Raw genomic sequence first — 26045 nt, forward strand, 5'->3', positions numbered from 1 at the left:
GTCACAATAGCAGCGAGGTCGCTGTTGAAAGTAAATGTCATATTTCAGAGGGAATAGTCACAGGGAGGTTTCTGTTGTGAAATGAACAGCTTTCTCACAAGTGAACGGCCTTTTGTGATTAATGCCAAGAGTCATGAGGGTGGTCAACCAGGGGAATCGACAGTGTGAAAGTTTGTTTGGGCAGCACATTGATGTATGTGTGTAATTATTTAATGAGTAGTTTGATGGCATTTGTGATGTGACACACAATAGTGGCGTTGATAAAGAACGAATGTGGGTCACAGTTTGGGGAACGTCTCAATTTCTCCCACGCACACGCACACGCACACACACACACACACACACACACACACACACACACACACACACACACACACACACACACACACACACCTACCTTTGGAAGCACTCTGATCTGGACAGGCTCGCCTCCGTCCAGCTGTTTTTGCCTGTCGATAACAAAACATCAACGTGCTCTATACTCACGCAGCAGCCCCTCAGTTTGTCCATGTATTTAATTATTATTGCATTTATAGCTATGTTGTAATAACATTAAACATCAACTAACAAACCTTTTATAAAGGCATATTTATTAGGATGTGTTTTCCAATTTAATGGTTTAAAAATGATCAAAGGTAATTTGACCTTATCGTTTGTATTACTTTAGTTCTACAGAACTAAAGTAATACAAACCATAAGGCCATCACCTTTAGCATAGCCAAGTAGATCATTTTTAAACCATTAAATTGGAAAACACATCCTTATAAATATGCCTTGATGAAAGGTTTGTTAGTTGATGTGTAATGCTATTACAACAAAGCTATATATGCAATAATAAATAAATACATAATTTGCTTATTCTGTGGAGGCAACACAAACAATTGTGATGCCAGGTTGTGAAAAATCCCTCTGTATGGCATTAATCCTCTGCAGGTCACGTGTCACAACAGCTCCTTGATTAACCAGGAAGATCCTCTAATGGACCACTTCATTTCTATAGATTTTGTTTTGTTTTAAACAATTGCCATACAGGCAAACTGTACACTAGATCGCTTAAAACGTGTTTATTAATGGGTTGCAAACGTGTAAAACTAAATTATGCCAAACATAAATCATTCTTAACCGACACCCAAAAGTTACTCTAATTAACGACTTATAAATAATGTAGTAATTAATAATTAATAAAGCCATTAGGTTGAATTGATAAACCATAATGGGTATAGGGTATTCTTATTTTAAACCCTTTATAATACCCAGTGAAGCTTTATATTTCAGTGACGCTTAGTGATAAAACAATGTCATTTGTTTTGGTAATTGCGTGGGTATTATTTTCAAACATTTTGTAGAAGTTAGATTGATCGATTTAAATATAGTCGATGAATAATAATTGGACGCAACCCTGATCAAATGCCTGATATCCAGAGTGCACTGAAATGCGTCACAACGAGCCAGACTGTTAAATGCATGAAGCTCATTACACCACGGACTTGTTTAATGAGTCGTTCCCCAGCAGCAGTGATGTGACGCGTCACGTGGCCGTCTCGGGTCGGATATACTCGCGGTGCGTCCTCAGCAGGCAGATGTGACACTGAGAGCAGACGGACGGACGGAGCGCACGATGACCCACCTCATCCGCTGTCCACCCGGCTGCTGCTTTCGGAAAACTCCAGACTGTCTCGGATAAAATAAAGTAGTCGGTTCTTGAGAGAAGCGCCAAGAAGTCTGTTTTTTCTTTTCTTTCCTTTCTCTCCCACAAGTTAAAGTCCATTCGCGGGCTCCGCCGGTTCTGGGTTGTGGTTTCGGTGTTCAACCACCGGCTCACCTGCAGGAGACACGATGCGCTCCCGGGCTGCGCTCCCCCGGTAAGTCCCCTCTCTTCAAGAAAGTAATGTTAACCGCACTTTTACCATTTAAGTAATGCAAATGGCATGCTTTGTGTTATTAGCTTGACACATTAGCTTGACACCATGACTTCTAATGACGAGGCTGTATATTGTAGCCTCTAATGTGACAAACACTGTCCATCACCAGACAATAAGTCACCTCCGGCCAGATCCTCTGTAAATTAATTAATCAACATCAATAGCCCTCGCACCGCTTTTGTTGTTTGTTACCCACTGTACACGTTTATATACACACACTTCATATACTCTCTCACTACACATACTTTGCACTTTCTCGATTGTTTAAATGTAATATTCTCTGCGCTAATATAAATATATATATATATATATATATATATATATATATATATATATATATCATCCCTATTATTTTAATGTTTGTGTCTGTAAGCTGCTACTTCGACAACAAATTTCCCCTTGGGGATGAATAAAGTATATATATCCATCCATAAAGTATATTAACTCTGCAACCAAATGTTACTCCGCCACATTGGCGGGCATTAGGCCATGTAGTCCCCAGGCCACTTTAGGAATTTCCCATCATATCCTAAGGCCTGATCTTTGCCCTGCTGTCGGTCATATTTGCAGCATTAAAAACAGTTGAAGTCTACAGCTGCCAAATTCCAGGGCAGATAAAAAAAATTACAAAAATCTCCAAGTTGAAATGCTCCTCCTCAACTCCCATGGTTGCAATTATAAATCCATGATGCTGGGTTTAGGAATGAGAATGTTTATTCATGCAGACAGGCATCCGGTCACGTTTAACAGCATCACTTGAGTTCTATATTTTGAGTCCGTCAGTGAACGGGTCTTTAGTGCAGAACTTCACCTGATCGGTCCTCCTGTCCGTCCACAGGTTCACCTCCCTCCTATTTCTTCTCTTCATTGTCCCCGTTTTCGCCTCCTCTTCCCGCCCCCAGTGGGTTCTCCAGCGTGTCCCTGTGGTCCTCGCACAGCAGACGGAGGCCAGGTCGGCCCCCCACTTCCTGTCTCCGGCCCGCTTGGATGTAAGCTCCCCCTGCGACCCAGAATGCCACAAGAAGGCCCCTCGGCCGAGCTACTGGGACCTGCGGCGTCTGCTGGCCTACGAGACGCTCCACTCTGACGGCCAACTCACTGAGACCGCCGTCGGGATCTACGGCTACGACCCCAGTCCTGACTCCAGTCCGGCGGACTCCGCGCGGCCGTCTGGGAAGGCCGAGCGGTCGCGCGTCAGGAGGAAGCGACAGATCTTCGGCCACGATGGGCGCTTTAGCATTGCAGGTCAGAACCACCTGCTGAAGTATCCATTTTCGGTGGCTGTCAAGCTGTCCACTGGGTGTAGTGGCACGTTGGTGGGGGACCGTCATGTTCTCACAGCCGCCCATTGTGTTCATGATGGCAAAAACTACGTGAAAGGAGCCCAGAAGCTCCGGGTCGGGTTCCTCAAAACCAAGCAACGGGACACACAGCCGTCCTCCAACTTCACCAACCACGTTGAAGGTCGCCCCGCTCCTTACGGCCCGCCGACCAACGACAAGATGAAATTCCAGTGGATCAGAGCCAAGCGCACCCATGTGCCCAAAGGGTGGATTAAGGGCAATGCCAATGACATTGGGATGGACTATGACTACGCTTTGCTGGAGCTCAAGAAACCCCACAAACGCCGCCACATGAAGCTCGGAGTCAGCCCCCCGGCTCAGAGGCTGCCCGGTCGACGAGTCCACTTCTCCGGATTTGACAATGACCGTCCTGGCAAGCTGGTGTACCGCTTCTGTCGGGCCGGCGAGGAGACGTCAGACCTGCTGTACCAGCATTGTGATGCTCAGCCCGGTGCCAGCGGGTCGGGGGTCTACGCCCGGATGTGGGACGGCCGGCGCCAGCGCTGGGAGCGGAAGGTGATAGGCGTGTTCTCAGGGCATCAGTGGGTGGAGCGACAAGGGGCGTCTCATGAATTTAATGTCGCCGTGAGAATCACGCCTCTCAAATACGCTCAGATCTGCTACTGGATAAAAGGAAACTTTGTGGACTGCCGGGAGGGATGAGGGTCTCGCTCTGAAACCGTAGGCCCACTTGTTCCTCATACTGGAACGTTTGGGACCGCAAGAATACTCTTTTCACCCCATCATTTGTAGCACTGACGTAACAATATGAACTGGAACTGACACACTGACACACACACACACACACACGCTTCACTATGTATTCTAGACCTTTTTATTGTGCTAATACTAAAGATTTCACTGTTAAAACTTTTGAAGTTTTTCTACTGAAAAAATGATTTGTGTTTGAATGTACAAGTCAGCTACCAAAGGTGCTAACAAGTTTCTCTCCAGACTATCATGTATCTCCTCTCAGCCGACACACTAGTTGCGTACAGTGTACTCCGTTAGCTTGTAAGAGCGCTCAACGTGTTACACAGAAAGATCTTACAAGACTGCAGGTTACTGGTTACAGGACGCACATTTAGTCGAGTGTTGTACTTTAATGCTTAGCCCCATCTGGTGGCAAAGATAAAGCATTGCAGGTGTCCAGCATTATGCACAGCAGGCCTTCATAAGCCCTTTTTACTCCTCGTAAAACATTTGTGGAAACAGAAACTGAAGGCTGTGGCGAATTTAATGAAATATATACTTTGAAATAAGCAACTGTGTCACATATTTCTTATCCGTCTGCTCGGAAAACAAACCCCTCACACAACACCATCTCTGTTTAAACACCATTTGTTTTATTTTTGATGTCAAAAGGCATTTTTATAAATGCTGGGTAAACTGAACAGTGTAAAAAAGCTGAAACATGAGGGCCAGCTCCAAAGACTTCTCCAGCAGTGTCACATTCAACAACAGGCTAAACCACGAGTCTGAAGTTGCATCCTGGGATATGGCACGAAAACAAACTCTGTGACCCAATTTGACAAAAGAACGACTGAATCAGTTTTTAATTAACACTTCTTTGCTAGAGGAAGATGAAGAAAACCTCAGGGCAATGTAGTCAGGAGGTGAACCTAAAATCTTTTTACATGTCATTTCTCTTCGTCAGCTGTGATCGTATGGGTTCACCACAACAAAGAAGGCAGATTGAATGCGTCACTTGAGCAAAGAATCAACATTCAAGCAAGAACTGACCTAGAAGCAGGATTTAAAGCAAACTTAAAAATGTCTTTCTGCTTCATTGAGATAGGGGGCGACATAAAAGTACACCCACAAAAGAATATCATGGTACTCAATCGTAACCAACTTCAAAAACATGCCAATTCAGATCAACAGCAACATTCAGTTGAAAGAAGGTACTACATTCATGTGGAAAATGACCGGAAACACAGAAGCACCAGAGAACCGATTTAAGGGCCGAGTTTGCAGAGAAAGAAGAAGAATGAGCGTGTTTATGGCATTTGTGTGTAATCAAGAGAGTCCTCACACTTCCTCTGAAGAGCAGAGCAGCTGGACCGGTGACCCAGATGTGCACCCGTTGGCTCATCTCAAAAGGGTTTTCCTCCACCTCTCAAACTTGACTAATTCATGACCACACAAGAAATATTTATCTTTTTTTTCTTCCTTTTTCTTAACTAGTCAACAGGTCCTAATTTTCAACACTGCCCCCAAATAACGAACCGACTGCAGCCGGTAAGAGGAGAGGACTCCACTTGAGAGGAAAAGGATTTTAGCAAGGTGGGACTTGACAGAACGGTAACAACATGCAAGGCGACCTGTTTGTAACACCATCTGGTAACTGAGAATACATGAACTGGTAATGAAGTGACGCATACAGTCTTTATCCTCCAGCCTTTGTTTCTGCATTCCTCTCCGATGGAAATGCGACTATTAAACACCCTGCTGTCAAATCCATGTGAGAGGGTGATGACAATATGGCATGTTTGCAGTGGGAGACGGTTTAGGTCCCGGGCGTACCAACAGCAATCGTTAGTATTAGCCACACAGGTCCCGTAATATACATCCAATCCACAAAGAGATGGACCTGGTGTGGTGCGGTCCATCTATGAGCATTCAGGCACCAAAAATATGAAGAAAAGATTGACGGGATCTCCCTTAAGAACACAAATGAAGCAGACGGTCTATAATGGCAAGTCAAAGTATTGTCAGACATCAGTAAGTTGACTTTAATAATCACCAGGTTACAGCAGCAGCCCTTCAAACGTCACTTTTTAATTAACAACCAGGGCAGGTAGGGCTGTACGACACGATGAAAGCAGCCGGGGTCAAGCTGCTGTTTTCTACATTTTTGGTTGTGCTTTGATGCCAATAGTATCGCAGTCCCCGCTCACTTGTTGAGACCCTGGTGTAAGTTTGTAAAGACTGCTGTTGGAACTGCCCTCCTGATAGCCAATGATGTGAAACAAGCAGATACTGATAGTAAATACAAAGTAACTAAAGTGAATGAGGAAGTGGATTAGAGTAGCTCAAGGCTTCCCCCCCTAGACTGATCTCAAGTCAGTTTGGAAGAAAGTTGTATTCCACTCTGTGGTAAAAATCCACACCGAGGCTCTGCTGCAAGCAAAAGTTTGACAATTTAAAGGTAAAAGCTATACCACTCTTATCTGCACTTTAAATATGAAGCTACTGCAGGCAGCTGGTTAGCTTACTCACCGCTTTTGTTTGAGTCTAAACAAAAGCTGAAGTGTGAAAACGACAATTTGCTGTTTTGAAGGGGGGGTTATAAACTAGCCTAATGAAACAAACAAGATATAGCGCGCTAATCCTTGCATTTTAGAGGTGCTGGGAGGCCTATCTTTTAACATTTGACAGAGCAAAGATCAGTTTCCTCGTTTCTAACCTTTGTGCCGACATGAAGCTCACTGACACCCTCGCCTGCTGTAGCCTCGTATTTGATTCACCTGAGAGCCAATAAGCTCATTTCCCAAAATGTTGAACTTTTGCTTTAAAGTCACCCGTGAAAACGTGCTTAAGATGCTGAGAGCAGCGGTGGGGCGCGTGCTCTGCTACCCCAAAGAGCTGCGGCACTTTTTACTGGTTTAGATTAACGCTCTAAGAGCCTCGGGGTTGGACCACAACCGCCCAATCAGAATTCAGGATCTCAGGCACAACTCCTCCCACCGATCTGAGTCGCTCGTCTGGTTGAACTGACTGTCGGGTCAAGTCCTCTCTGTGATTGGCCACCTGCACTTAAAATATCTTTGGTGAGAGTCACCTCCTGGCATTCCCTGACTTCCCCTAGCATCAACATAACACAACATGCTAATGTCGTCAGCGTGGTAATGCCCGGCGTAACTCGAAATAGTATACAAAATAAAAATATTCTTTAAATAGGTATGTATATATATGTATATATATGTATATATACATATATATAAACATTGCATTAAAAATAGAACCGTATCAAAACACAATTTTGAGTTCACAGTCTGTCCCCTGGCCTGCAAGCGTGAGCGCTAGTCAACCCTTCAGCAAACCTCCACCCGTCGCCCCTCCGCATCCAGAGTTCGTAGGCGAGGTCTCGCTGTGCGGAGCCTTTACTGCGACTTGAGCCCCAGACTGCCGGAGGACAGCGGGTCGGAGTAGGCTTTGCCCAGCACGATGCGGTCTCGGAGCAGTTTAAAAAGGACATAGTAGTTGCAGAAGAGAATAAGGCCCAGAGACAAAGTGTGGTTCCAGCGCTCAGAGCGCAGCAGAGAGTATAGCTGGTACAAAACCACACTGGACTCGATCCAGATCAGCAGGTTTAGGATCCGCAATGGTTTGTGGAACAGGAACTAGAAAACCAACAGACCGGAAATGGATTAGAAAAGAGCATACAGAAGGGGTAAAAAACACAAATGATTTTATTTTCTTTCTGCAACACTTTGACACGTTCCTCTGACTTTTATGACCAACATATGACCAATGTGTCACCTGGAGAGCCGAATCTCATCTCATAATCAAGCTACTGGAATGATCCACGGTTGCCTCAAGCTGGATTTATGGCTGTGTTAAAGATTTTTTTATATTTCTGCTGAAATTAGCGAGGGAGGTCTACATTTTCAGGTGAGGTGGTGCAGTTTACGTTTTCATAGGTTGCCACGGCTGTGTGGTATTTTATCATAATGTAAAAAAAGGTATCCATATTATTTCGTCCGCTCTCATTTCAGTGAATAATTCACAGGTTATAGTACATATACTCACATAAAACCTTGCATGGGAAACATCGGAGGGCAGAGCGACATTATACGGTCCGACTGCCTTGTACAGAGATCGACTGTGTCGTACCAAGACCCCCTGAGGCCAAATGGTACTTTCGGACCACCTGCAACACAAATCAGCACCACAGCACAAACTATTAGCGGAGTCATTTTTGTACCTATGTGTGCGCGACTCTGTACAAATGTGAGCCCCAAAGCGCCACTCACACATGCTGAGGTGCGTTGCTGTACGAGCCGTGCTCCAGTTTCTGCCAGCGGCCCAGGTGACCTGCAGAGCGATGGAGCAGGTCGCAGTAGCTCGGGGGCAGCAGCTGACTCATCAGCATGACAAACGCATTGATCCACACCATGATCAGATGCTCACATGACCAGCGCATGTCATAGTACTGGGTGCTCTGTTGAAGTAAAGTGAAAGCATGGTTGAACATACCTTGAGATGAACAAGGAAACAGGAAACTTGAAAAACTGAAGAAAAGAAACCATACAAAGGTCAACAAAATGAAAATGAAAGGACAGATACCAACCTTAACGAAGCAGAGAGGCAGGAAGGCTACGTAGTAAGCGCTGAACAGCGAGTTGAACAGCACTTCCTTGATTCTCCGGTTGAAGTCGCTCTTCAGCTCCTCCACCTCTGCCCGAATCAACTCCGGTGTGTGCGAGTGTGTGTGTGGTGGGCAGGTGTGCGTAGGCATGAGCGGCGGGCTGGAAAACTGCTCTCTGAGGTTCTCTCGCAACAGGAAGAGGAAGTCACGTGGTCGAAAGAACGGGCTCTCGGCTAGGTCGGTCTGCTGGTGGTCAGCGGGGTAATCGCAATCAGCCGGCACCGTTTGGCTTTTCCCTCCCTCCTGATGGAAACAGCACAGCGGGACGTACACGCCGAATCTGGCACGGGAGGAGGGCGGTGAACAAACGAGGACAAAAAGACAGAGCAGCGAGTTTTAGTTTCAAATGATGGCAGGATGAGTAGGGAGGAGACATGTGACGTGAAACAGCATGCATATCTAGAATGAGAGGTGTCCACTAGGGGTGGGAATCACCAGAGGTCCCACGATTCGATTTTATCACGATACTGCGATTTATTGAGTATTGCGATTTATTCCCTTTTTTCCATCGCAAATTGTCCCCAAAGGAAAACATTGTCAACATATTGTATCTAAGAAGACACCATTTTCAGTGTGTTCACCTCAGTGTTTTATTGCAGCAAAATGTGATTGTCAACCCGACCAACATGTCATAGATGTTGCACCTGACAAACTGAACTGTTTGTATTACAGTCTACATAGTCGCGTCATTATTACAGCGCTGCTAGAGGACCCGTAGTCAGTTTGATTTATGCTTTTTTTTACCGTCTTTGACCGGCGGACGGTGCATTCCTAATTTCTTGCTCCGGTGCCTCTATGTTTGTTTTTACCAACTTCCTAACATCACGCTGATCCGGGACCTCCGCTGACCTCACCAGAAAACAACACAGCACCATCTAGTGGACTGAAAAAGCAATTGATTTCATTTTTCGAGCACCAAAAGGTTTAGAATTGATTAAATAAAAGATCGATACTTGGCTTCCGTGTATCGATACAATATCGGCACGCAAAATATTTTTCCCCCCACCCCTAGTGTCCATGCGCGTAATAAGGACGACCCGGCAAAATGCTCATCAGGAAAAGTCTCATTCGTTTTATGCATTTCTTTTTCCATTCCGATAAGTTTTGTTTTGTTTTTTTGAAGCACTGCACCACGACAGCAATGTCATGTTTGTCGTGCGTGCAGGTGAGTTAAAGCGTCACTTTGCTTCAAACAAAGTGCTTATCACATTGCCACACAGCCCAGCACCCCCACATAGTCACAACACTGGAATCAGAAGCTGAATCCAACAATTTGTAAAATTGCACTTTTTGTAAAATCCACAATTTGACTGCACAACGTGAAGTGAGCTGAGGTGTAAAAAGTAAGCAGGGTTTGAACTTCTTTCTCAAAGCTGTATTTTCTTCATTCTTCCCACAACTGCTTTCGTTTTTGTGCAAACAACCGAGCAAAAAACACCACGGATGCATTTGAATGCTTCTCGTGAGTTTTGAGATGTGGTTGGAAGATAACTTTCACAAGCACGTCCTGGCCTTACGAGGGAAGGTGTTGAGGGGGGGATTCAAAGACTCACGGGTATCCCAGGAAGAGGAGGTTGAGCACAGAGTGATTCTTGCAGAGGTTGACCAGCGTCCAGCAGAGCACCCAGCCGCACATGGTCAGCAGGCTGAGCCGAGCCGCGATCAGAACCACATAGCGGAGCAGTGATCCGCCGCTGCTCTGAGACACCTGGACGAGACAGTCACTCAGTTACCAGGAAGACGTAGGCGGGGTTTGATTCCTGCATGTTTGTTTTTTTTTGCACTCAAATATGGTTCGCTGATTGTTTGTGCAGGTCTGTGTGTTTACCTCTGAAACGATAGTCCAGACGAGCCTCCTGGCCAACATGACTGTGATGAAGATAGCCAGGTGGTAGTCCATCAGATGAAAGTTCTGCCCACATAGAGAGAAAAAGAAAGCACACGTTATTTTTTAAATTTTACATGATAAATTAGACCTGAGCCTGAACAATAACATCTGTTATGACCTCTCAATAAGCTAATTAGCCAAAAACAAAAACGCAAAACCTAAATCCTGACACACACCAAAAAAGATTAAATAGAGCAAGGTAACCAAGGTCTCGACCACAGCAGAGAATATGTTTCCAATAATAGAGAAGAAAAAAAGACTGATTACGCAACAGAATCTTAAAGTGAAAGAAAAAGAGAGCGCAATGTTGAGCTATAGAGTGTTTGTACTAAATATTTCAGTCTCACTCAAGGAATTCACATTTTCGAAAATACACACACAAAAAAAGAAAGATGTGTTTGAGGATTAGTTTGGGTATCAAGTTAGGGTTTTGTCCTTTTTACAAGTTAAGAAAGGTGGCCTGGGACAACAGGGCTGATGGTGTGTGTCACAAGTGTGTGTGTGTTCTTACAAGCGAGGTAGAGGCAGCAGGGTGGCTGTATGGGTACCACCACACCGTCCTGTAGATGTTCATGTACTGGACAAACAAGGCCACCAGCAAATAAAGGAAGAGCAGAAACTCAAACAGCAGGCTGCTGTCCAACGGCAGCTCGGGGATCCTCGAGTGACGGACCGGCTCCGGAGTAATGAGGGCCGAGAGAGGGGGCGCAGACAGACCCACCACGGCACTGCTCCTGAGAGACGGCGCACACACACACACACACGAATATTTCACGCCAGGGGGATAAAACCTGCATGAGGCTTTAACGACAGACGGCAGTTTGACTGGGTTTGTGCGCTCACCTGTTCCTGAGGCTGGTACCATTGGCGAGGTTGCCTCCAACCAGAGTCTGCAGGGACGGCAGAGCAGAGCGACTTAGCTGCTGTCTGCTGGGGCCCCTGCGACCTCCTGGCATGGTCGCCAGTTACCGTGGCAACCACGGACGCCGTCCGCCAACCAATAGCCGCCGGGAGTCCTCCCCTTCTCCTCAACGAGCCACCATGTACAGCCAGGCCACTGCAGGGGGTAGAAAAGACAAGAATGCGTCAGAACAAGAAGCCTAAACCGGTCATAAAAACACAGTTGAGACGGAAGAAAACTAAAATCCAACAAACCTGCGGCTCAATCAACATTTACAGCACCCTGGAGTATGATTAGAGTATGAATATGGCCCATGGGATTTACTGAACAAAAAGTAAACAGTAATACATGAAGAGCAGTTCAATTATACTGGGAGGGATTATTAGAGCACAGCGCAGATGATCAAGCCGGTATTTCCTTTTCTGACATTAGTTTCTCCATCAATGCCAATCAGCGTTATAGCAAACAGGCTCGTTATCATCAGCAATCTGAAGTGAAATAAGCAATGTTTCTAGTGTGCTTCATGCGAATATGTTCTTTCTTTGTTCTTCAGGGTGTCATTTAAAAACAAATGTGTTGGATTATTCAATACGAGGAGCGTGATTACCAGTAATGTTCCTGCTACGTACAACACACTTGACATACTGGGCTTCAGGTGAGACTTCAGAGTGAAAAACCAAAACATCTTCTACCACCACAGAGCCAAACAGATCTTTACAACGGTTGAATTACAAGTCGAAGACAGAGTTGAAGGAGGCTCCAGGAAAAAGGCAACAACTCAACTTCAGCATGAGAATACTCTGTGGCAATAAATACAGTGTTGACTTATCGTACAACATATGAGATGACCTTGATATGGTGTTTGTGTGCACAAGAATGTCACGAACATTTTAGCCAACATAATGCCAGAATAGAATCCACATCAAAATATTTGTGAATTGCACATATTTGCCAACAGATAGGGTTTATATTTTATTATTTTATTTTATTTTCTATCTACTTAGCATATTTCATTATGTTTTCACATTCCAATGCCTAAATATATTTAAGAATTGAAGGGGCATTTCTCTTTTAAAAGGGTAAAGTGGCATTATTACGTTATCATTATATCAGTGGCATGAACTAGTCTTAAAATGACAATTATTCCTTTCTATTTATTGCAATTATTTCTGGGACAATCGACCAGCAGAATGAGTTGTTGTGTCAGGCCTACAGGAGAATCCTGCAAACACTTTCATGCCTATTCATTCACGGAGGTTTAAAGATGTAAATATTGAACATCTGTCGGTTTGGCACTGCTCTGATCAGCTTTTATCAGGAAATAAATTGTGTGTCATCATGACACAATCTGTGTCATTGTGGTACATCTCAGCCCTCACAATCCTGCCAGGGGTTTCCCCAGGAAATGTTGAGCAGTGAGTGAGCCACTCATATCCTGGGGTCGCCTAGAAACTACCGACACACTTATTCAATGTATGACATTTGTTTTGAGAATTATTGGTGCTTTTATAGGGAGACCATCTGGCTAACAAGGCGCTCCATCATTTCTGAATGTTAATGTTTTATTTCTTAGAAGTGGAATCATCTGTGGTTTTAGCAGAGGTTGTCAATACTTTGACATAATAATTAGAGATGCTTTTTTTTGCATTCATGGCTGTAAATTGTACTTATTTGTGTTTTGAATTGTTAGTCGGACCAACAAAGTTATTTTTGAAATGTGTGTAGTAAGATGTGTGATATGTATGGTCAGTAGGAGGGTGTGGTTTGTAATGCTGTTGAAATGTTTTGCATTTTGCCCAGAGATGTTTCACACAGTCTAATCTCACTGTTATAAATAGTTGTGGAAAAATGTTAGACACGTCTTTCAGTATAATGCAAGACAGCTCTATCAACAACTGCAGCCTCTAAAGTTGAATCCGTTTCAACAGAAGTTCCTCAAGGGCAGCGTTAACTAGGACTGCTTACTGCATTGCTTTTAGCTCGGTCTACTTAATACACTGGCAAATGACTGCATGTAAACTGACTCAGTGTACTTAACTGAGAGTACTTGGCTTTTACCCCAGAGGTTTCACTTCATAAAAATGCTACCAGATCAGACATCCATCTAAAAGCCCTCCTCGAGGCAACACAGGGCCATCACCAAATCTACAACTAGCCGGAGTGATAGACCTGTTCATACCTGCTGAAGCTCACGTTGGAAAAAACATCTCCGCTGACAAATACAAAGTGTAAGGCTGTGTAACGGAGTTAATGATTCCACTTGCCAGTATTTACAATGTAGTATCAGTTACTGGAGCTGTCTTGCCTGAATAAACGGCTGGTTGGAGCCAATACAAGACCAAGTGTGACTAAATTAATAATACACAACGGAAGAGAAAGAGAGAGAAAGAGAAAGAGAAAGAGAGAGAGAGAGAACACAACCGCTACATACACACGACTAGTACTACGTTTCCATTTTAAAACGCATATCTCTTGCTATGTTTGCGCCTAGCGCCCACTACTCCGGAGTTTAAACCCCCCCAAAACGGAGAGGTTTAAAACCCTACCGAAGCTCAGTTAGTTTGAAAACCCCGGGGTTACTCCGCAGTGTGGACAGACGCCTGTTTACTCGGGCACGCTCATGCCCAGTGCACGTGAATCATGTGATATTAGTTTTCAGGTGTGCTAGTTTGGACAGAAATCATTTCGATGATGTGTGGACGTAGATCTGTTTTGTTTTAAAACCCCGGTTTTTAAACGGAAACGTATTACTGTGCATGAAGCCGAAGTCTGCATGAAATGACTGACAGGAAGAATCCCCTCAATAGCCACCATATCTTTTGAGGCATTTAGGCTACATCAGCTATCAGCAGACACTTTACACAGAATACTTCCACTGTGTTTGGAAAGAAGACACCTGAACCTCTTCTCAACTCCCAAACTACAAGTACAAATGTATCAGCGTTAACTGATTCATAAACGATTATATTAATGGGCCTTTTTCACAGCCCATAATTAACTCATTATAGCAAGAATAGGTGTAACTAATAACATTAACGATGGCTTACCCAGAGAGAGGGGAAGAGTCATCATCAACTTACGTGGAACTCTGCTTTGTCACTTTTTGACCCGCCCACCCAAACCTGTCATGTGTTTCAGTAAGCTCACCTGACCTGTGCATCACTAATGACATGTCTCCATTTCAGGTATGCCAGTGAGCAAGCAGGAACAATACTTTTTGAAATACCGAAATGGTATGCAGCCATTAATTATTATTATTATTGATTGCACCTGGGATTTTCCTGCTAGGACAGTGAAACCAGTTGAACAAAGACAATACGTTCTCACTATGTGTCGCTCTCCAAGCATCGTCATACTCATAGACATGTAACAACTAAGGGTCTGGATGTGGAAGGTTATTATTAATTTATTGCAACGTTTCCCTGCTTTGTGATGTTTTACTTTTCTTCTCTCAGCACTTTTGCATTGATGAGTTGTTTTTTAAGATTATCATTGTATGTCAATGCACTATGTTGTCCTACAACATAGCTGATTTGTTGTTTTGGTTAATTATTTTGGGCTGTTTCAGAATTCATAATAAGAAAATTTAAGAAAATAAAATAAGGGGTCTGGACTCTAGAACCTTGTTAATGAGAGACAGTTGGGAAACGTATAATGGTAATGAAATGGCATTTATTCAGAGTATTTGTAGGTAAAAAATCATCTTTGTCAGTTTTAAGTACAACTTATACATTCAATTTATTCAGGTATCCAAAAGTAAGTACTTACATCAATCAACACTTGTCACCTACGAACCAGATTAACTGGATATTTGTCCATTACCGTCACTAAAAAGATGATAGCTCTCTTATACGATAAACTGCAAAGCATGGACTCTCCCTCAACAGAAACCATCAAACAAGTGGATGATAGTCTACATTATATACATGCTTTAGAAATGACAGATGATGCTTAAGTCACTGCATAGGCTGCATTACTCAAAAGTTTAACTCAACAGCCGTTTCCCTGAGGCATCATCACAGTGTGATCAGTGTAATTCCACAGAGGGAACCTCGTTACATAATTTCGTTGGCTGTCCTTAGCTGACCAAATACTGCACGTTGAATGCTCATGACCTCAAGCTGATTATCCTTAATACAGCACCGGCGCTGAACACATTAATGAAACTCAAAGACAATGTATTGTCTATGGCCTAATAGCTGCGAGAGAGAAAAACTAGCCCAGCACTGGAAAACACCTTCAGGACGTCACTGGCTTGATGATCTGTCTAATACGCTCCACTTGGAGACAATTAGGTTTGAAAATGCATTAATAAAAATACATGATGAAGAAATAAAGTAGTCCCACCCCGCTTGACCAAACATAAACCAGAGCCAGATAACATCCAACCTCCGTGTGTCAACATTTCCTTTATGTTCATATGCAACCTGACGGAGAGGATAAGTGCATGCTCTGTGGCCAGTGTGCATCTCCAATATAAAAGATGAAATGTTCAACAGGAAGCAGCCGTTAACACACCAACACGCATCACAAGGGAACAGAATTACAGTTGCGAGTGAAAAGTGAAAACAGGAACTAAGAACTAGGGAAATGAGCTACAGTGGAGGGATTGCAGAATGGCATTTTGTGATGTTGTGGAACACGTTTCTAGTTTCCTCCCTAAACACAAGTCCTTTTAAACAAAATTGTGGAATGTAACCAAGTACATTTACTCAACTACTGTACGGTATGCATGGTCACAAAGCTGGAGCTCCTGAAAACAGGACGTTTCAGAGATACGTGGTTATCACAGGACAAGCGTATGGCGATATTATAGAATAAGACGAATTGTTGTACATCTGCAGCAATAACATGCAACACACATTAATGTAACAATAATAACAACCTGCAAGTATGGTTTTGAATGCAGGATTTGTACGGGAGGTCTTTCACACTGTGGTATTAATACTTTTACTAAAATGATCTGAATACTTTTTCCACCACTGTTAAAAAAAGCGAATAAGAAGCGGAAGAAACGTTTTGTTTGTTTGTAAAAAGCGTTGAGCTGAAAGTCTTGGCTCTTCTTTGGGGAACACTTTATTAGTAAGTGCTTGTGTTTATTCAGGGACTTGCTAAGACATGCACTAACTAAAGCAAGACATCAGGCAGCAGCGTTGTCCTTTTTGCACACGGCGGAAACTTGTGAACACACTTTAACAACGACGTTAAAACCCACGCGCGAGCTTGCAGCTAGCTCTTAAGCGTGCACATTTGAAGCTACGTAATTTTTCGTCTTTCATCTAATCTCCACAAAGCCATCGGTACTCACACAACACACGGTGGGCTGAAGTGAACGAGGATGCATCAGTCAGTTGTGTGGCTTCCAGCCTGACGAGTCCAGACAGCACCGAGCATGTTCTCCGCCTTCCAGCTTCAATAAACCCGGCTGCTCCGGCGAGGCGACGGGCGACGACGGCACCGGCGCTGCTGGACAGCCGCTTTCTCTCCGGGTCAAACACGTACCAAAAAACGGCTTGAAAAGTTAGCCGCGGGCTTCAGGAGCAACAGTGTAAATGCGCTGCACAGAGACCGACGTGGCAAACCCGTACCTCCTCTATCTGCGACGTCATCAGCGCGCGACTTCACTGCACAGTCGCAGTTTTGACAAAGCGGCTGTTCTGGAGTCAGCCATGAAATAATGACCACAATCCTTAATAACAACCTTTTGGTCATTATTTCATCGATGTGTTTCAACAAGCGTATTTCGAATAAAGCAAAGGAGCACTGTAATTCTTCTTTTCACCGAGGTACAACTGTATGAGAAGTGCACACAAAACAACACTCAGTTGCCAGTTTATTAGGTACATCAAGTGGTTGAACGTAAGTTAATTTACTAAAGTATTGTACTAACTAGGCCTACACGTTTGAGGTACTTGTACTCTATTTGAGTAATTACATGTTATGTTCCTTATACTTATTTTAGAGGCACATATTGTACTTTTTTAGCTTTAGTTACTTCACAGATGTAAATTATGAATATAAATATAAATCAGCTAATGAATGATGATATATTATCATAGGTACAACTACCCTGAAGTATCCTATATAAAGTAATAATAATCAGGCCCACATTTCCCAGATGCAACATTACCAATGCAATACAAGTAGTACTGTAAAAGAGTTTTTTTATGCATCAAAAGTAGTTTGATACACATTATTCTGAAATAACATTTGCATAATGAGTACATTGCTTTTTGCGATTAGATGTTTATACTTATGTACTTGATTTTAAATGCATGGCTTTTACTTGGAACGTACATCTATAGCTAGCTAACGTGCTGACCTCCCCTGATTTTAGGCTGATCAGTTGGATGAATCGAGCCGCTAAATAACATTTATTTTATGTGGAAATCACTGTACTAACTGGTTTCAACTTGAAAGGACCTGAACTGTAGTATAATACAACTAGCATTCATTGGGTACCATGCATATGCCAATGTTAGCTAGCTTGCTACAAGCGCGGTTAGCGTTCCCTGTTGAATATACATGGGCCAGGTGGACGAATTGAGCTTCTTTCAAAAATGAGTATTTGATATCCAAAAGTGTTAAATATACATCTCCCACCATATTTGAACAATTTAATAATGCTTGTACTTACCACAAAGGCGTATGTCGGTGGAGAAAGAAAAGAGTGTGTGAACAAGGTTTTTTTTTTATACAGGTTACTTCAAAACTTTAAAATACTTGTTTTATTGTGTAGGTTTATATGAGAGAGACAACTTTGAGGGATATATGTTATTACATACATGTATTGTAATATAATTGATTTATTACATTATGAAACTTTAATAAGAATGTGTGTGTGAGTTTTGTGTTTCTGCACCTGCCGTTACACCTGTCTGCTCTCACATTCCCGCTTATTTTACCCTCTGTCTTGCATCAGCTAGTTCCAAAACCAAGACAATCCACGATATGTCAATTTTTTTTACATTTAATGGTAAATAGGGCCACGTCCGCTGACTACCTGGCCTGTAGTATTGCTACTTTTAATGAAGTAAAAGATGTGAATATTTCAACCAAAACCGAACATTACAACCTCCACGAAGGAAGGATTTCCGACAGGACCAGCTAGATCTAAAAAATTGTCAGAGAGCAAGTCTTTGTATATTTACATGTGGAGACAAATTGTAACTGGATGAATGCTGCTGGTTATTTTGTGTTTCTTCTCTGTGATTCCCTTGTAATATGACATCAGAGAGATTTCCCCAATTTTCAGAAGTTCTGCTATAGGCTTAGACTGCTAGGGGACATCTTAGGATACACTGAGCTCCTCTCTCCTCTTCTCTCTCTCCTTCTGGATGAATTCATGTCTCTTCAATGCTGGGGCCGGCCCGGCATCCTGGGCCCTCCCTCCTGCCTCCTCGGCCCTCACTCTTGCCTCCTCCCTCTTGCCTCCTCCCTCTTGCCTCCTCCCTCTTGCCTCCTCCCTCTTGCCTCCTCCCTCCAGCCTCCTGGACTCTGCCTCCTTGGGCGCTGCCTCTTGCCCTGCTGATGCCCCTCTCTACCTCCTTCTGCTTCATGGATCGTGGTTATCTGGATTGTGGTCCATACCTACTACTCATTATATGAATAACTTCTGTCATATTCATTGAATGTGCTGTAACTCTGTTACGTTGTTCTTTCTGTACACATGCTATCTGTTGTTTCTGTCCATCCAGGGAGAGGGATCCTCCTCTGTTGCTCTCCTGAAGTGTTCTTCCTTTTTTCCCTGTGAAAATTTTTTTTTTCTGTTTTGGAGGAGTTTTTCCTGATCCGATGTGCAGTCCTAGAACAGGGATGTTGTACGTGTACAGATTGTAAAGCTCTCCGAGGCAAATTTGTAATTTGTGATTCTGGGCTATTAAAATAGACTGAATTAAATTTAATTCTTTATTAAATGTCAAAGATATCGTGAAAAGTTTTCCTAATTTCCCAGAGCCGAAAGTGAGCACAAGAGTGCAAAGTGTTATCACATCCATATACAGTTTTGCGAAGGTTTCAAAAGGTAAAACGTTTATTTTCAAGATTATAAAACAAACAAACACAAACTGTCTGCACAGTGTAAAATCAATGAAGAGAAATACAAATCCTGAAAAGACATCAATGGCAGAGTCAACCACTTAAATGCATGGGTAAGTGATTTTTAGTATTAGAACTTGTACCATTATACACCCAATGGAAGGGAAAACAACCAAGGTACGTTTCCAAAACTGTACACTGAAAATAAAAATGTTCAGTTGAGCCAACAACCGTAATCTAAAAGAGCAAAAAAGTACATTTGGGGGCGCTTAACATTCTGCACATTGCTTAATTTGTTGAATCTAAACCATGTAAAATACTTATTTATACAGTTATTCATAAGGAAGTGAAAATACTTCATATTATCTTATGTACAAAAAGGTTTAAAAAAAAAAACACATAACATTATCTGAACACAGGCTAATGGCACACACCTTTTCCTTCAAAACATATTACTTGATAGTCACTTCAAGACATCCAGGAGATATGAAAAATAACTATTTACAAAAATCATAAAAAGATAAAAACTTATTCCAGCACATTCACAAGAGTCTATTCATATTTATGTGGGTTTAAATAGTTCTAATGTAACAATTCTAATTTGTTTACTGGCCCTGCGCATTATTTCTTGTGCACTTTAGGTTTTATCAAATATACAAATGGACTGTGTTCCTGCCAAAAAAAGAGCTATTAGAGAGAAACATTCATTCAAAGCCACATATGAGAATAATGAATAAAGTTTTTAGTCCCAATCTCGCCTGCAGATTTCTATTACACTGATGAACCAGCAGCGGGGGGATATATTCCCAAAAATCTGTTCAGTAGTAAAGACTTTCTTCCATCAATATAAAAAAGAAAAAGAAAAATACATTTATAGGCTACCAAATATATTTCCACATTGGCATTTGCTTTGCAGCCTTCACACTTTGATGAACGCCTTCAATCTCACATTTTATGAATCCTTCTGTTAGCTTTTCACTTTTCGAAACATGTGATGAAAGAGTGCATTCCTGATTCATTTTAATTCATTAAAATGATGGCATTCAAAAGTTTAGCAGTAGCTCGACAAGAAGTCTCCCAGTTAGTGAGATGGTCGTGTTTTCTGACACAGAGGTCGCAGGGCGTTTCACAGCTGGAGGGCTCAGATGACGACGCTGCTGCCACTGCGATAACTCTGGCCCTGAGAGAGACACACCTTAGATTCACTTCAATTTCAATCAGCATGACTCAGATTTTGTTTTATAATGACTGTGCATTGGATTATGTGTGCGTTTGTCTTGGCATACTGTAAAGGCGTTGGTGCGGATGTCTGTCAACTAAAGCAGTGTGTGTCTTACAGAGTATTGCCCGTTCTTCCGTGGTTCTGGTTTCTTCCCAGGTTCGTACTCCGAGTAGTTGGGAGGTTTGTCAACGAAGCTTCCACCTCCTCTCCTCCCTCCTCCTCCTCCTCCTCCTCTCCTGCTGCTGCCCTCATCATCTGAGCTCCAGGCATCTCCTCCGTTGGCCTGGGATGCTGCTGAAGAGTACTTTCCTCTGGACCTGCTGTCGAACAGGTCGTCCCTGGAGCGGGAGCGGCCCATGCCTCCTCTTGGCCCGCTTTGGCGGTGGCCGTCCAGGGACTCCTCGCTGTAGCTCCTGAGAACGCCCCGAGACCGGGTGGGCGAGGGGTAACGCCTGCCCCCGCCCCCTCGCTCGTCACGACGGCCGAAGCCGCTGCGGCTGCTCTCGCTGGAGCTCGGAGGCCGTGTCCTGGGTGGAGCGGGAAATCTGACCGGCGGCTGCTCTCTTATTGGCGGGAGTGTGATGACGCGGCGCTCTATCGGGCCATCATCGAGGGCAGAGATCATGCTAGGAGGGCCGGGGGAAAAGGGGGCGTTGACGGGCATGTGCTGGGAAGGGGGTGGCATCTGCTGCATGTGCATCATGTGAGGGGGCATCGGCTGCATGTGAGAGGGCATGTGATGCATGTGCTGGGGAGGAGGAGGCTGGGACTGATGGGAAGAAGACACCAGAAGATGAAAAGACAAATTAAAACCACCACTGGTACATTTCAGTGAGATTCATAGAAACACAAGAATTGGGCCCCAATTCAACACTGCAGGCGCAGTTAATATTCTGTTGTCATTTATAACACTAGAAATGCAATTCATTTTGTAGCAACAGGAACTGACACAATCATTGCCCTGACTGATGTCAAGGAAAACACAAGACTTTAGCGAATTTCAAATGTGACCATTTGTAACATCTATTAACACTGTTGATCTCCACCTTGGTCATACATCACATCTGGCAATGCTTATAAACTTTTATCACATTAAATACCTAAAAATTACGTCCTTAGAACTGAACTTTTTCTTTGCTTTGTCAAGAACGTGTTTGGTAGATTGTGTGCCAAATCTCAGAATGTACATTCTGTATTATGTAGTGTATTTTTTGCTTCCAAAATGATACTAAAATTCTGAAGTAACGTAAGAAGGAATGGCAGCAACTGTTTACAAGTGGTTGTAACAGACTTAAGAACATGGGCGGTCACATACCGGGAGCAGAGGAGTCGCCATGTCCATCCCCCTCACCTGGCTCTCCAGGTAATCAAGCATGTGATTGGAGTTGGCAGGGGTGTGTGTGCCGTGGGCACTGGGAGCGGGCATGCTGTAAGCTGAAGACTGAGGAGGAGGGAGGGGCATGGGCTTCATCGGGTAGCTCATCCCTGAAGCAGATCCTGGAGAGGTAATTCATGTACAAAATAAAAGTGATTTAGTTGGAGACCTTTGTGGATGAACGCCCACCTACGGTCTAACGCTATTAAAGCCACAGTGTACTCATTAATTGCTGTGTAACATGAATTGTGTGTAGATCTGTGTGTGTGTGTGTGTGTACCTGAGTAGAGCAGCGGGTTCATCTGGGAGGAGCCGGGGCCATAGACCTGCTGTCCTCCCATCCAGGGCGCCATGGCCTTCTGAGCGTCCTTCATCATGCGATGCTGCATCACCGCTGAAAGACGAGCAAAGCACATTCTTTAATATTCAACAACACAGGAAGGTCCTCACTAAGTAGTTTTTCCTGACATGTTTTGACGGACCACGAGAACAGAGTGCCAACGAGCGGAGATGAGGTTGTTAAAGGTAACCCACCACAATGCAGTCACTCGGTTTTTTTCTTTTCAGGATTGCAGTCGGGAGCAGAGACTGTTTTGAAGTTTTAACTCTCAGGGATAAGTTCACATTTCTTCAAGTCGGTCTCAAAACAATTCTCACACACCCCTTTGAGAGTTATTGGTCACTGAAATAATGTCTCCTGGCCATACTAGCCGTGACAAGTGTCTTTACTTATAACGTATATTTTCCAATTTGTTTGAACTTTTTTTGCGACATTCCAACCATATTTTCCAACATTTACATTTCCAATACTTTTTCAGACATTCCTTCTAAATTCATGAAGAAAAGCTTACACTATCTGCTTTTCCCCTCCCAAGTTGCCTCATTGTTTTGTCTTCTGTGTATTTCTGACAATATAGGCTGTAGATTTAACCAGCAGCCCACTCCCATGTTTTGAAAGAAGAGAAAGAAAGAAATGATCCTTTGTTAATCCCCTTGGGGAAATTATTCTCTGCGTTTAACCCATCCTGGGTAATTAGGGAGCAGTGCATCCGGGGAGCAACTGGGGGTTCAGTGTCTTGCTCAAGGACACTTCAACATGCGAACTGTGGGAAGACTGGGGATCGAACCGGCCACCTTGTGGCTCCAGGACGACCACTCTCCCCATGAGCTACAGCCGCCCCCATTTGGACCCCCCTCAATGCTGCGTTCACGGCAATAGCGTTGCGGAAATTTACAACTCTTTTGGTGTGAACGCAGCATAAGGCACCGACAAGGAGAGTTTTCTAAATGGTGCTCGGCTCTCTACCTTTTTCGGGACAGCAGCATTGCTGCGGGCAGCAGGGACAGCGGACGTAGCAGCAGCACTTCTGGGGGCAGCACTGGCAGCAGCAGATACCTAAGAGGAGGATCAGGAGGAGGGCTCCGATGACGATGAACAACACTGTTAACCAGTCTGAGAGGGGAGAGGAAGAAATACATCTTGTTCATACACATTTCTGTCCCTTATTTTGTTATAGCTCCAAATAGCAACCTATAATGCCACACAGGTTTGTTTAGGTTCAAACAAATCAAATAGGAGAAGTCGTATTTTGGGGCTGCAATAAAGTCAGTGAGTGAACTTTTTTCTTTTTGTTTCTTACGGTAAACGATGAGCTGCAGTTCTTTGTCAGAGTCCCCGGACGTGTCTCCAGCAGCATCCACAGAGCAGTAGTACACCCCGTTGTCCCACCACATCACCTCAGTAATCACCAGGTCAGCATCTGGGCAGACACACAGAGATATCTCCGTTTAAAGCAAACTTTAAACAAACCAATTCTCTCCTTGAACTGAGACTAAAAACTAACAATTGTTTTCATTATCGATTAATTATTGGCTTATTTACTAGTCTGATAGAGTGGAAAATGTGACAGAATTTCAAATTTCTCTGACTAACAGTTCAAAACAGTAGAAAGGACTAAGAAAACCATAAACAACGAAAATTCTTCTTTAACATAAAAATACCGAAATGAGTAAAGGATTATCAAAAAGTAACAGATACAGTTTGTCAATCTACTAATCGATTAGTCGACACATTATTTGGGCTATAATGTGAAGAATGAACAGCCAAATGAAAAGGGAAGCGATTCATTTATAATGAGGACGACAACGTGTTCGAGTCCTGGGTTCTCACGGCCACATTGTGTCTCAAGACTCGACACAAGTGGGTTGAACTGAGGATGAACTCACTATTTTGGATGGTGATCCTGCGTTCACGGTACTCTGGTCCCAGCGTCGGCTCCATGCTCCCTCTCTTCTGGATGACCGTGCGCAAATTCCGCTGGCGGTCGGGACAGTCATTCGCTGGGTTCTGTCCCAACTGGAGAGCAGACTGGTACGCTGCAAACCCAGAGGCAAAGATCCCATTAACACACGTTTACACCTGTATGTGGTGGATGCATCACTTTGATCCAGACTGAAATATCTCCACTAACTACTGGACGGACTGAGTTTGGACAGACATGCGTGGTCCCCAGAGGATAAACCCTAGGACTTTGGTGATCCCCGGACTTTTCAGAATAATGGCACTCCAGTCCGCCTCTGCTGTACATTGTGTTCAGAGCAAATAAGTGCAAAGCTTTTATTAATGTGAACCCATCTTTTCCTCTCCAACATGCCCATCTGCTTTTTATATGTTATATTAATGAGTATTCAATTTTGCATTGTATTAACTATTTTATTTCAGGTTAGTCCAGTAATGTTTTTGCTGGCAGTTCAACCATGTAAAGCACTTTCTAACTTTGTCTTGAAAAATGCCGTATCAATAAAGTGTATTATTATTTGTCATGAAATGCAATAAAAGGTGCAATAAAAAGACTAGGATAAAAAAAAAAAAAAAAATGAAGTAAAAAAATAATATGCATAATATGTCCCAACTGTAGCTCTAAATAAAAATTCTACACATTTGAAGTTGTTCATCCTGGCATTGATGGACCTTCAGAGTGAGACATGAGATTATTCCTATGATGCATGAGATTATTCCTATGATGCCTGGGTTTCATGTCAGCAGTGCAGAACTGCTGTTCTCCAGCCGCTCTGAGACTTCTGCCGTCTCTGGTTACCTGTGGAATAGTACTCCAGGACGGGGTCCTTGCAGAAGGACTTGAACCTCCAGGTGACCAGGACATCTTGGAGGTTTGCAGAGGTGGAGTAGTCACAACGGAGGGTGATTGAGGCAAACAGGAAAGTGCTGCGCTCCTGCTGAGGAACAGTCACCTGGACACACACCGACACTGCAAGTGGAGGGTTAGAGACAGTAGTTTGTGTTTGAGTGTATTAGTGCATCAAGGAATACAGCCATCTAACAGTCACATTGAGAGAAACAGCTTGTGTGCCGCCAAAAGTCAAAGAGGAAAAGTGTAGTCAGACTGAAACAATGTCCATGAGGGTTTCTCTCGACCTAGGTGTTCATTTTCAAAGTGGCAGAACCAGAAAAACCGGTGACGCAGACAAAAGGCACAGGAAGTGGCTACAGTGAAACTACCAGCCTAACATGCAAAAGCTGTCATGAAACCTGTTGAGTTGATCTGCTCCTAAATATGGACAGACTCTCTAAAACGAGCTGGAATACTATAAATAGCATGGGTTACAGCTGATAAATCATGGTAAAGTTCGCCTCATAATTAAATGGAAACACATTTATTCAAGTCTGAAGAAAAACGAAGTTAGCTTCGTCCTATTTTTACAATATTTAGACCGACTATCTTTGTGTCTCATACTCAAACAATACCTCCAGTTTGGTTCGTTTCCGACAAAATGTTCAAAAATGTTCAACTCATGAACGGGTTTAATAGACTTGTTTTAAAAGAGCACGATGCCACTAAAAAGAAAAAAGGAAGCAATTACCTGTAAGAAGAGACAGCAGGAAGGTCGCGGCAGCTAATCTCCGCATGATGACACAAAACAACCACCTCAAAAAGTGGGAAGCAAAACTATCCGCGAATGAT

At 43.4% G+C, this 26045-nt stretch overlaps 3 protein-coding genes across 3 annotated transcripts; 1 reads left to right on the plus strand and 2 right to left on the minus strand.

The window, feature by feature from the left end:
• Window positions 1–1836: 1836 nt before the first annotated feature.
• Window positions 1837–4528, plus strand: LOC306735636 (serine protease 23-like; the record flags this gene model as incomplete). The annotated part of the gene is made up of 2 exons (XM_079217131.1): window positions 1837–1862; window positions 2761–4528. The coding sequence occupies 2 exons, from the start codon at window positions 1837–1839 to the stop codon at window positions 3926–3928; spliced, it is 1194 nt and encodes a 397-aa protein (XP_079073257.1). The 3' UTR covers window positions 3929–4528.
• A 62-nt stretch (window positions 4529–4590) lies between these two features.
• tmem39a (transmembrane protein 39A) lies at window positions 4591–11483 on the minus strand (the record flags this gene model as incomplete). Its single annotated transcript, XM_079216721.1, has 8 exons — window positions 4591–7611; window positions 8021–8141; window positions 8245–8432; window positions 8562–8919; window positions 10193–10347; window positions 10468–10551; window positions 11039–11261; window positions 11371–11483. The coding sequence occupies 8 exons, from the start codon at window positions 11481–11483 to the stop codon at window positions 7372–7374; spliced, it is 1482 nt and encodes a 493-aa protein (XP_079072847.1). The 3' UTR covers window positions 4591–7371.
• Window positions 11484–19413: 7930 nt separating this feature from the next.
• Window positions 19414–26001, minus strand: LOC306735466 (immunoglobulin-like domain-containing receptor 1). Its single transcript, XM_079216937.1, has 9 exons — window positions 25945–26001; window positions 25161–25331; window positions 24289–24438; window positions 23703–23822; window positions 23369–23515; window positions 22343–22456; window positions 22003–22184; window positions 20803–21456; window positions 19414–20645 (listed from the first exon to the last, which is right to left on the minus strand). The coding sequence occupies exons 1-9, from the start codon at window positions 25988–25990 to the stop codon at window positions 20607–20609; spliced, it is 1623 nt and encodes a 540-aa protein (XP_079073063.1). The 5' UTR covers window positions 25991–26001; the 3' UTR covers window positions 19414–20606.
• Window positions 26002–26045: the final 44 nt, after the last annotated feature.

The sequence above is a fragment of the Taurulus bubalis genome (genome assembly GCF_910589615.1).
Source record: "Taurulus bubalis genome assembly, chromosome: 4".
Classification (NCBI taxonomy): Eukaryota; Metazoa; Chordata; class Actinopteri; order Perciformes; family Cottidae; genus Taurulus; species Taurulus bubalis.

What these genes read in the sequence shown, in the direction of transcription:
- LOC306735466 (XM_079216937.1), bottom strand. Translation starts at nt 25,990, where the DNA reads ATGCGGAGATTAGCTGCCGCGACCTTCCTGCTGTCTCTTCTTACAG. An exon ending in CAGGATCACCATCCAAAATA is followed by an intron (nt 23,823 to 24,288) that starts GTGAGTTCATCC and finishes GTGTCTGCCCAG; the next exon opens with ATGCTGACCTGGTGATTACT. An exon ending in GAACCCGCTGCTCTACTCAG is followed by an intron (nt 22,185 to 22,342) that starts GTACACACACAC and finishes TTACCTCTCCAG; the next exon opens with GATCTGCTTCAGGGATGAGC.